We start from the raw sequence: 12,119 nt of genomic DNA on the forward strand, positions 1-12,119 counted from the left end.
AAGATAATGGTTATAATATAAAAATGAGTTTTTGATTCTCTATGTGGACTTTGTTCCATGTCCATTCACTTCTCACTTCTGGAGCTGAATGGACAGCAAAAAAAAAAAAAAAAGCATGGCTGAGGTTATTAATAGAAGTACATCCCATTCCCACCTCTCTCATTTTGGCAAAGATAAAAAGCTTTGAGAAAAACAGCAGTGCATTTCTCACCACCTTCACTCACAGCACACTTATACAGCATCTCTGAGGTAAATGACTGGGTTATGAATTGATAATTTATGTTACAGGAAAAAAAATCAGCAAAGCAAAGAATGTGTCTGTGCAGTTTCTGCTGCCACTGAGGTGGGGAGATTGCCATGAGAGGGCTGAAGGCAGCACCTGCTGCAAAATGATAGAGACATCCCAAAGCTCGTGCTTTGCTTCTTCTCCTGCTCTCTATGGGGGTTTCTTTGCTGTCATTTTTTGCATGAAATTTTCAAATAAAGGTGCCACTTTATTATATCCAGCTTACAAAAAATATTTTGCCTAACCTTAATTGGCTCAAAATATTAAAAAAAATTTAAAGTACTAACAATTCAAAGAGAAAAAAAAAAAAAGAACAGAAAATCAGGAAAAAATGCTTATGTTGTCAAAAGCAGTTGTATAACCTTAAGTTTGAACAGAAGGAGAAAATATTTCTGCCTGGTTTGGCATTACAGAGGATATTTATTTCCTTTTAAACTGAGAAACAGATGGAATGAATACCTTCTAAAATACATTGAAATTTCTCACTATTTTTAACAGGCTACTTTTAAATGGGTTAATTTTGTTCCATATAAGGCTGCATAGAAAGCTGAATTTAAAACTTGGAGGCAATGTGGGTATATATTCAGTCCAAATCCAGGCCTACTACATTCAAAATATCCTTGTAGCAGACCAGGCACCTCTGAGCTGCATCCTCCTGCCTGGCAGGGTGGGTGCTGCAGTCCTGAGGGTGCTGCCTGGAAGCTGCTGAGTGCCACACAAGGGATGTCACTTGTGGAGAAAAAGACAGTGATTACTCTCTGCTCAGCTAAACAAACCATTTTCATTTGCCAATAAAAACCAAGGCTCTTGTGCTGCATAGCATTTTAATTTCTCATTAGAGGTAGACTTACACATTTAGAGCCTCAGTCACCAAGGTATTGAGAGGAGTAGCTTTAGCTGCTTGAGTGTTGCTGTTGATCCAGGGGCTGCTCCTCCACCCCTCCCTCACAGACCTCCATGGCTCTCTCTTCTTTGCACAGTGACAGTGCCATTTTATGTAACCTGACAGGCTCTAAAAAACCTGCCTTGAAGGTGCTGGAGATAGAATGGGACAATTGGTGTAGGGAGATGAAAAGCTGAGGCTTATTAATCCCTGGGCTGGTTTGAGAGCTCTGGAAGGGCTGTGTCTATGTGTGGGACTAAGTGATGCATCATGCAGTTCATTTTCTACTCCTCTTTTTTTCTTGTGAGGCATTTACTATGGGCCAATGTCAGAGATCAGAAGCTCGGTAGCAGAACCTCTGACAGAAGTACAGCACCCCAATCTCTTTACAGCCTGAGACTTCTCCAAAGATTTTCAGCGGTTCCAAGGATGAAAGAAGAGTCAGCTCCAGCCCCAGCTCAGGCAGAGGTGCAGGAGGCCCTGCCAGGTTCTCAGGCACAAGCCACATCTCTCTTGCTCTGTCTCAGAATGGAGACCTGAATGCAGCTACATGCAGGACCTGGGGCTGCTGTTGCTCCACTCCTTCACAGGAGGCATTCCCTTTGCCCAGGTGTACCATTTTGTCTTCACTGGGCAGCATGATGGGGTTGTCAGGCTTTTGACAGATGTGTTCTCATGCCAAAGGTGTGCAAGGAGCTGGCATATCCAGTACCCTAATGCTTTACAGCCTGAGGAAGTTTGCATCTTTAATGTGCTTTCAGCATCATCTACCAAGATTTGCAAATCAGGTCCTTTAGGGTAGATCTGCAACTCACTGACTTTTGTGGAGTGCAAATGTTTGCTTTGTGGTGCCTAATTTAGGAGCTCTGTGAAATAAGAGAGCTGTGTGTGTTCATCAATGTATCTACAGCATGCAGGTCATTCCAACTGAGGTGTGCTGGTTTTGTGTAGGGCAGAGTTAATTTTCTTCATAGTAGCTACTACAAGGCTTTGCTGTGGATGTGGGCTGGATGCAGTGTTGATAACGCAGGGATGTTTTAGCTATGGCTGAGCAGGACCTCCAAAAAAAGGCCTTTGCTGCTTTTCATCTCACACCACCTTGAGTGGGCTGGAATTGGATATAGCTCGGGATAGTTGAACCCAGCTGATCCAAGGAATATCCCAGATTATATGGCATCATGATCAGCATATAAAACGGGAGAAGAAGAAAAAGGGAGATGTTTGGAGTGCTAGCTTTTTGTGTTCCAGGTAATTTATATGTGTGATGGAGCCCTGTTTCCTTGAGGATGGCTGAACAGCAGCCTGGCCATGAGAAAGTGAGAATGAATTATTTTGCTTTGCTTGCATATGTGTCTTTTGCTGTATCTACTAAACTGTCTTTATCTCAACCCATGAGTTTTCCCTGTTTTCACTTTTACCCTTCCAGCTCTCTCCTCCATGCCAGTGCAGAGTGAGTGAGTGACTCTGTGGGGCTGATGCCAGCTGGGGTTAAACCACAACATAACAGTTGAAATGTCATTCTCTTGCCTGGTGTGCCTTTCTTTTCAGCATTCTGGAGACTAAAGAGCTGATATTGGTGATGGTCAGAAGAGAAATGTACCTCTACATTTAGAGGATTAATGGGAAGTTGGTTATCTGGTCTGGAAAAGTATATGCATTCCCATTTGTAGCACAAAAGCCAGCCTTCCATTTTTTTTTTTATCACTTATGTACCTGTTCTTCAGAGCTGTTAAGAAGAATCTGGTCTACTGTATGAAAGATATATGCAGTAGACATTCAGTGTTTGTGAATTGTTCATACAGAACATTTGAAAAACCACTTCTGCTTAAAATGGTGAGCATTGATGACACATCACAAAAAGAGTGGGACAGATCAAAATCAGACTTCTGCTGTTATTCAGAAGTGACTTCAGCAGAGGAAGCCTAACTTGCTGATAAATAAAATAAAATACTGGTATGTTGTTTTTCAACCAGAAAAACGACTCTCTGAAAGAAATACCATTATATGGGTTTTTTGTGAACAAGTTTTTTCTTATCTTCAATCCTCTGAGTTTGACAATAGACTTCAGTGCTTGTTTGCACCATTTCTGTGTACATGAATTATATAACTAACACATCAATCCTTCATGTTCACTTAAAGTAATGTACTGTGAAAACCTGTCTCTCTTTCTGTTTGAGAAAAGGCATAAAATTTTCTCATTTAACCAGTGCAGAAATGAAGAATGTATAACATTTTGCACCAAAAAAAGATTGGTAATTTTTCCCAGGATGCCTGCTTTTACATGACTGACATTGCATGAGCTGCAAAACCCCACGGGCTGTTGCTGGTGTCTGCACAGGCTGGCTGTGCTGTGGGTCATGGGAGTGCAATAGCTAAGGGGAAACACAGCCATCACACGAGCTAATACAGGATCTGCTAATTACAGAACCAGCCCTAGAAGAAAATGAGCACCAGAGGAGTGATTATACAGCCAGTGATCGATCTTAAATATGCATATAAGAAATGTTAGGGAAAGGATTAAGACTGTTTATTTTAGGTTACAGTTAAAAACCCAGCCTAAGTGGAAAAGGGAGGGATTGCAGCTGACTGCAGCCAGCAGGACAACTGCACAGCCCTTCCCAAAGGCCAGATTCTAGCAGGAAGCACACACAGATTATACCTCAGACGTGTCGAGAGCTCTTCTGTGCAAGCCGAAGGAACCCATCAGGGATGAAACTTTCCTGCCTTGGACCCCTCCCTCACCCAACCCCCATCATCAGTGCAGCCTCCATTTTAACCTCAGTTTGGTGACTTTCTATTGCATAATGATCACAATTGGAATTTTTAATTAAGGCAATTATAATTAATTTTGTGTTTCTTCAGCAACTGCACAGGACTTACAAGATATTTTAATAGTAAAGTGATTATTTTAACACTCTGTCTTATCCTAACTTGTTAGAACTATAATCAAATAAGTTGTCACCAAAAAATTAATTTGGAGATACTCCTTTATAGATTTTGTAAATGAAAAAGTTACAATGCAGGCAACAATAGAAGAAATGAGGCTGTCATTCCTTTTAAGTGGAACTGTAAAACAAGATGTCATACACTTCAAAAGCAGACCTCTAACTTCAGTTATTCTGTCCATGCAGCAGCAGGAACATCCACAGTTTTGAAGGGATAAGGAGGATAAGCAGGATGTATAATCTGACAGGATGCATAGATTTCGGTAGCTTTATTTACCATTTCATTTAAGGAAAAAGCGCTACTGATTTTTTTTAAAACTGTTTTCTTATTAAAGCATTAAAATAATTTCTTTACTTACCTTCCATATGAATGGAAGCAGGAAGTAGGTCACCATAGTCACTCATGTTGACCACTACCCACAAATGCATTGAAAAACTGCCTTTCCAAGTCAATATAGGACTGGATATATTCCAGTCAGTCAACCAGATAACTCAGCATTTAAATTCATTTTGGTTTGGCTTGCTTTGCTTTCAAAAGAAAATAAACTAGACTTACTGAATGATGTATTTTTTCAGAGCATTTTTTAAATCAAAATGTCAATCTGATAATGGAATATGCCTAATAATGGAATTCTACCTCCCAAATGCAGCTTAGTTGTCTCTGGTTTTTCTTTTGTGTGTTGGCATTCCTTCTGAACAACAGTTTGCAAGTAATGCTTATTTTAATATTAAGGTCACAGCACTAGTTTCAGTTAATTTGAGCACTTCAACAGAACTTGTGCTGGAACACAAAAGCCCTCTGTGAAATCAGTTTTCTCTCCATAGTTTAGAAATAGTGTAAACTGATAATTTTGGTGACTTATTACACTGTTTCCCCTATCTTGTCTCAGTTCTTCACACAGTGGTGCCACTTATTTAAATGCAGATAATCCAATACTGAGAAATGGTTGGAAAAGAACTGGAAACCCAGTTATTTTCAGCTTCAGGGAAAAACCCCTAGCAACAGTATCTTAGAGTAAATTAGCTTAACATCACACAATTCAACTACACTGAAGCTGCAACATACCTGGTAATGCATTAGTATATGCATGATGTAATCATATATTTCTCCAGCAAGTCGGTTTTCTGGTCTCCAGGGAATAATAACAAACTGAATTCCTAGTAAGGGCACCAGGATTAAAGTGGCTCTGACAGCTTTCATATACATGTTGGACTCAGCACGGTGGGTATCTCTCAGCTTTGTCACCAAAACTCGGACAATGTTAAGCAAAAAGAAAAAATTGACCTGCAAAAACAAAGCTCTTGTAGGTGAAAGCATTCAAATTAAACAGATGTTCAAAATAAAAATGCAAAGCACATAAATGGAAGTAAAGTGTAACTTTCTAGCTTTATTGTATCTCATCATGGGCAGCTCCTTGGCAGTCAGGTCTTGGAAAATATCCTGAATATTTTCAGGAAAGATCTGTTAAGTAGCTCTACATGCTTTGGAGCCTGCATGGATGCTTCAGGCAAGCAGAGGTCAATTCTAAGATGCTCTGGATGTTTTGACACTGATGTGGCAAATTCAAGGTTTCCAGGGAATACTAAATATTATTTTTATATTGGAAGTTTAAATGGGGTGGACAAATAGTCCCCTAGAAATAACCAAGTCTCTGTCCTGAGTGTGACAGTTGCCAAGCTATTGCCAGGTGGGACAAACTCCACACAATTTCCCTAAGGATTATGCTCCATGGACTAGTGCTTCAGGCCTGTGTGTGAGCAGGGGTGTAAGGCTGTTCTTGAGGAAAACCTAGGCCAGCCCTTGCCTCCAGCAGACAGCAGGGACCCCGTGGTTCTCTACCCACAGGGAACAGGCAACAGCTGCTGTCTCAGGGCAGAAACGTCAGACACCTGAAAATTTTGCCCCTGACCCTTATGATCAGTGATACCAAGTAGTTCAGCACCTCCTCAGTTATTTCTGGAAATCTGATCTGAGCATAGAGTAATCTGCCCTTGACCCTGGCTTCACAGAGAGCTCCTTGTGGGATGTGCTGAGAGCCTGCAGGAGGAGGGAGGGCAGACCCAGGCTGATAATGAGCTCAGTGGTCTCTCTGTGCACATCCCTGGCATCACAGAGCCTCTCGGTCTCCAGTGTACCCAGATCTTTCTTTTCCACTCTCCTACAGGAAAATCAGGCACTGACACTTTTGAACTTTTAACAGACTTTCTTTTTTCCTGCTTGAAATAATTATGTAACTTGTATAATTTCCATAGATATTTCAAGAGATAAAATCACATCTATATACCAGAAATTTCAGCTGATTTTTTTCAGAACAGTGAATCAGCAAGCTCTGGTAAAACATTTCATCACTTCTAAACTACGCTGGAAGGCCTTTCAACTGTTTTACATTTGTACTGTACTTGAAAAGAGGAATAATAAATTACTTCTGAGGTCCCATTCAACATTAAATCTAAACCTTATTCTCCGTCCTATTCTGATTTCACTCACTCTGCTTAACCTTCACTTTTAGATTTTCTGAAAGCAACTGTGAAAAGTCAAAGGAATTCTTTACAAAGTTAAAAACTCTCAACTCTCCTGAATCAGTCTGCCACCAAGGGATTTTTTTGTAGCAAATCAAGTAGGACATACTGTAGGCATTGACATCTTCATAAGAAAAATAAGACTAGAAATTACATAAGCACAATACAGAAATGATAATGTCTTATTTTGAAAACAGCAAAAGGTTGATCTTTTCCCGTAATAGTTGCTTCTTTTTTCTTTGTGGCCAAGATGTACAGATGGGGATCACAATGATAAAAAGAAAGGTTAAATGTCCTTTCTCAGATGGTAATTGGCACTGCAATAGCAGATACAGTCAAGATTGAACCGATAAATCCACAATAAATGTGATTCTATGGAACCAAGAGACTGCCTATAATGCAGGGAAGGATGGACTATTTCACACAGCTGTTAAAGACTGCTTCTCCAGAAAGGGTAGAAAGATCTTTTGTGTTTTCAGCTATTCTATGGAAAGGTGTTTATTCAAAGGTGTTCCCAGTACTCACTGTGCTATTGTTTGATCTCTGAAGTAATTATTGCAGAGACCCACACAGGTGTTTGCAAGTAAGAGGAAAAAGATGAAAGTTCATCTTGGGTGACACAATTAGATGAGCTTGGGGCTTGGGCTGAATAAAACCCTTTCTGCACCTGTCAGGAAGGTCAGGGTTACCATGCCAAACTGCATGGCTGGCATGCCAGATGTTGTATGCATGTACATTGCCAAGCTGCACTTTGAATCTTATCCACGTACTCAGACATCCCAGTCCAGTTCTTTCCCCTGGACTATTTTAGCTCCCTACTTTTGGACCATACCAGCTCAGTGACCAGCAAAACCCATGCTGAGCAACCAGCTCACCCCAGCTAAGGCAGAGTTAAATGATTGATGTCACATAAATGCAGTGGATTTATCTCAAGTCTCACTGCAAAGAAGTGTTGTGAGCCTGTCCTTTGTAACACTGAGTAGAGAAAACCTCTAGATACTTCTGAGTTTTGACCAAAATATTTAGTATAGAAGTACAGAAGCTTCTACTTTTTTAGGTTAGTAGCATTTCTAAAATAATTATTATGCGATAATAATTGTATAATATTCAAACAATAGCAAACAATATTCTTACCAATAAAGCTGCCATTACAGGTCCATGAACAATATAAAGCAAGTGTGTGTCAACACTCATCCAGCAGCTGGAGGAGAAATACAGCATTAGCATTTGTTATTAACTTGAATAAAATTTGCTGCACAGTTAAACAATGCTAAGTTCCTTCAAAAGCATGCTACTCACTTGTCATTGAAGTATCTGGCTCTTGCAACTGCGTGAATGGATGCTGGCACTAAAGGGAACCCTGGAATTATTAAAGTCACAGATCAGTCTTGGTACTTGTTTAGCTTTAATTTCATGTGTGTCACACGCTAATAAGTCTCTTGTTCACAAAGTGTATGGATGTGAAATCACATCTTTCAGGAAAGAACTTATCCCGTCACGCCCAGATCCTGACAACGCCTCAATGGTGAGATGCAAAAGGGACTAACATTCAAGGCAGGCCAAAAGGAGAAGCAAAACCCACAGACCATGCTCTCCTGGCGTGTCTGAAAGCTGCTGCCAGGCTCCCCTGCCCTGCTGAGGCTTTTGCAGGGAAGGGTGTGAGCAGGCAGTGTGGGAAGGATGTAGGGATCATTCTGTTCTCAGAGGAGTCCTCCCTCAGGAAACCAGGGACACTTGTAAAAATCATGTAAATAACTGTTGAGCAAGAGAGAGGCACGTTGACTTGCATGCCAGATTATGGAGCAATAAGAAACAGAGTGAAGAGTTTCTCTTTTGGAGCCAGTGTCATGAAAAAGTGTTTGGAGCCAGGAGGTTTTTGGGGGATGGGAATTTGTGATATCTTCTATAGGTTCTCAGCTTCTGTGCAGCCAAGCCCACTCCATGTAGCTTTATCTCAACAGGGAGAAGAGCTGTGAATACCATAAATCCACATATCCTGACTTATTTGTGACACCTCAAAGGAGGCTTTTGACAGGGAGCTGATGGGAGCAAATTTGCACTGGGCTTGGCAACATATCATGCTTAACAAAGTTGAAAGCTCAAGTTCTTATTTCACTAAGAGTGACAGTCTGGTCTACTCCTTTTGATTTTCCTTCAGCTTGCTTAAATGTCATCTCCCTCTCCAATAGGCTAGAAACCCGGAATGGGGAGCCTGCACTGCAGGGCTGACCCCAGATTGTACAGCCTTGCACACACAGACCATTGGATATGGTCTTGTCTGTCCTGTGCAGAGAGCTTGGTGCACAACTTTGGTGCTACTGCTGCCTGTTCTCTGTGAACCACAGACCTTTCTACTGAGCTTTGGATATTCTATAATTATAAATGAAAAGGTGTGGAAATATCCCATTGATACCACGATTAATCACAGAGGGATTAAAAGAACACAGCTCCTGTTTTTATCACATGTTAGTGGTTTCATAAAAATATTTAGAAGAGATGGAGGATCCTTAGTTATATTGTGGGGAGTGTGAATAAGCTCCAAAGATACATAAATAGGACACTCTCATGTTTACAGGTAACTCTGAGCAATAGCTATTTACTCTACTGCCAAAAAGAGTTCTTATTACAATTTACCTTAGGAGGACAATGCAGCTGTGGGAGATCAAACTGGATTGCTTTCTCCTTTATATGTTTTTAGAAAATGATGCCTTGGCCTCTGGCTGCAGAATTCCCTTTTTTGGGTGATGATGCACAGCAAAACAAAAAAAAGCTCAGAATAAAAAGAGAGGAGCTTATGACCTCAGGGTGAGCTCATGGGATTGACAGCTTGAGAAAATAATTTTGATTGGGAAATGGAGCAAGTCTGGGCCAGTTCTACTGACAGATTGAAATGCAGTTTTTAAGGGGTCTTTCTGTAATAGCAAGACTTCTTCAGCTGAAAACTGTGGCCTGGAGTATTGCAAGTAGAACATGCCACATGATGCAAAAAGATCTTTTTTCTTCTGCTAAATGCATTAGCCTAGGATATTTAGCCCAATAAACTCAAAAGCAAATCTCAAGAATGCAGTGGAAAGTCTTCGTTTGTTAGTTACAGTCTAGGAAGCTCACGACTCTCTGAAGCTCAGATTTCCAGCTGCAGGCTGGATGGACTCTTCTAGGGCTAAATATTTCTCTTGCAAAGGGCCAAAAAGCAGAGAGTTATGGAAAAGTGGAGCTTCAAAGACTGTAGGGTCGTGGTTATGTGTATCACTAAAGAGTCCCATCTACACAGGAGCAGTGAACAATGCAGAGAAGGTCCCCAGCCATGCCAGGGCCAGATATGACACTTCCCTTTAGGTCATGCCAGGTCCTTTACAGCACGAACTGGCAATTAGGTCAGTATTCCCAGGGCAATTTGGAAGGCACTCAGTTACTGAGTTTCAGCACTGTCCAATAAGTTATTCCCTTTTCACTTTTGTGCGAAGCTGCCTGAAGCAACCAGAGTGAGCTGTACTGAACTGCAGTGTGGCACACAGTTGATACTGTTTTCTTATCCTGAATAACAGTGATTTCCTGACCCAGTGAAACAATAACAAATAAGAAATTACATCCCCAGCAGCAGTTCCCAGAGAAGGGGTCACCTGGTGGCATCAGCCTTGAAACACATCTGCCCATGTCAGATTTCATTCAGTCGCCTCAAACCTATTGTAGATTTTTTGTATTTGCTCAGATTTTTATTTTTCTTATAAGCCATTTTACAAATGGCATTAGTGGTTTTCCAAATAAAGTAGGCTAGATCTTCTTGCATAGGGACTAGCAATAGCAATAAATAATGAGTAAATTCATCTTGGACATTTGCCTTGATCTCTTGAATTGTAATTCAGAGCACAGCCTGCTCTGGTTCTTCTATATTGACCTTTGGAGAAATGTATCTCTGTCCACTGATTAACATAGATGGATGTCTAAAATTTGACTGTGTTACTACTCCTTCTGGAATCAGAGGAATTACAATGATTCATGCAAACTTAAGAGGTCACTAGATTGTTGTAATCAGACCATTTTGCTATTATTAATATTTCTACTTTAGTTAGATATTTCTACTTTAGTTAGGAGGTGCTAATAATTACTTTTTTTTTCTTTTTTCTTTTTTTTTTTTTTAAGTATCAATCTAATTTCGTTAAAAAAAGGCTACAGGCACCATTGTCAAGAGTTATGTCTATTTTAAATAACTTTTTCCTTTTCAAGATATCAGTGCCCTATTACCATAGCCACTACCCTGTTTTATTTTTGGGCAGCTCTGCAGATACTGATGCATGTTTTATCAGGTAATTTCACCGAATTCCCCACCATACTGCTGGTGCCATTCTCAGCACTATTACAGGTGGCTTCTTAGCTTTCGTTGCAGTCTGGATGTCACAGGTGCATTAAATTGTACTGCCTAAATTGAATGGCACCAGGAAAAAAAAAAGTCTATGACCATATTCCTCTTGCATAATTGGATATGGAGTGGCACTATTTTGGGAAGCCTTGTTCTGCAAGACATGAAAAAGCTTTGTCTGGAAGCAAATGTTTAAAAGGACTCATCACAGTGAGTTGCAGTTTCACAGACCTATGAGACTTTTTATATTCAAATATTCTGAGCTATGAGATTTCTGTGATAGCATGGCTGCTTGCTCCAAGAGGAATCTATTGGAGCTATTTGGATTGGCAAAGTCCAGAAACTCTAACTTGATTTAGGGCTCTTAGGAAGGTTGTCTTTATTTAAGAACTGACAACATATCACATATTTTTAATTCCAAAACCATTACAAGTCCCTCTCTTCTTAGAAAAGATTCCATTCTCATAAGAAAAAAGAGTGCATGCTGGAGATCTCATGAAGAAAAACCCAACAAACAAACAAAACCTACCAAAGACAAATTATTACATACCTGGAGACTGCCATCTGGCACTACAAACTATATAAACTAGAAAATCATGTTAGTTTCCTTGGTATCTAATGTAGTACCCAGAGAGCACTAAGTCTTGTATCATAAGAGGAAAGTAAATGTCCAGACTTTGAAATGAAAGTCCAGATAGGGGATAACTTTGCTGTTACTGCCTCTTTAGGATCAAATATTGGATGCCTAATGTGTGATGGAATATAGTGTTTTAAATTTCTTCAGAACATATAGAACTGGGTCATTTTCCTCTAATTACCTAGTTATCTAATTATCCATTAGTCTAATCTAAAATTTATTAATTTTTATTGGTTTAATCATAGGTCCATTTTTCTGTTTTCCTGCTGTAAACTAAATAATTTTGAAAAAGTAAAACTGTCAAAGAGGACAGCAAATATGGAATAAATGGTATCTGCCTCAGACAGGGATTGTAAGAACATCCCTGCCTGCAGTGGGACAATGGATAAAGGTCTATTTGCTGCTTTGCTGCACCAGTGGTTTCAAGATAGGGGAACTGCCTCACCAGAAATTGGAAAAAGGCCAGAGATTCATGGTTTCCAAATTGGAAA

General features: G+C 40.1%; 1 protein-coding gene across 5 annotated transcripts in view; it reads right to left on the bottom strand.

Moving 5' to 3' along the window:
- The window catches only part of CALCR (calcitonin receptor), a 155,383-nt gene that overhangs the window by 12,104 nt on the left and 131,160 nt on the right, over positions 1-12,119 (bottom strand). For all 5 annotated transcript variants that reach the window (XM_088161678.1, XM_088161684.1, XM_014875595.2 and 2 more), the window contains exons 9-11: positions 7,934-7,994; positions 7,769-7,835; positions 5,181-5,399 (exon numbers count right to left, since the gene is read on the bottom strand). In XM_088161678.1, the coding sequence (XP_088017804.1) occupies positions 5,181-5,399; positions 7,769-7,835; positions 7,934-7,994 (347 nt within the window). The remainder of the gene's footprint in view (positions 1-5,180; positions 5,400-7,768; positions 7,836-7,933; positions 7,995-12,119) is intronic.

This window comes from Sturnus vulgaris, chromosome 1, assembly GCF_052056855.1.
Source record: "Sturnus vulgaris isolate bStuVul1 chromosome 1, bStuVul1.hap1, whole genome shotgun sequence".
In the NCBI taxonomy this organism is placed as follows: Eukaryota; Metazoa; Chordata; class Aves; order Passeriformes; family Sturnidae; genus Sturnus; species Sturnus vulgaris.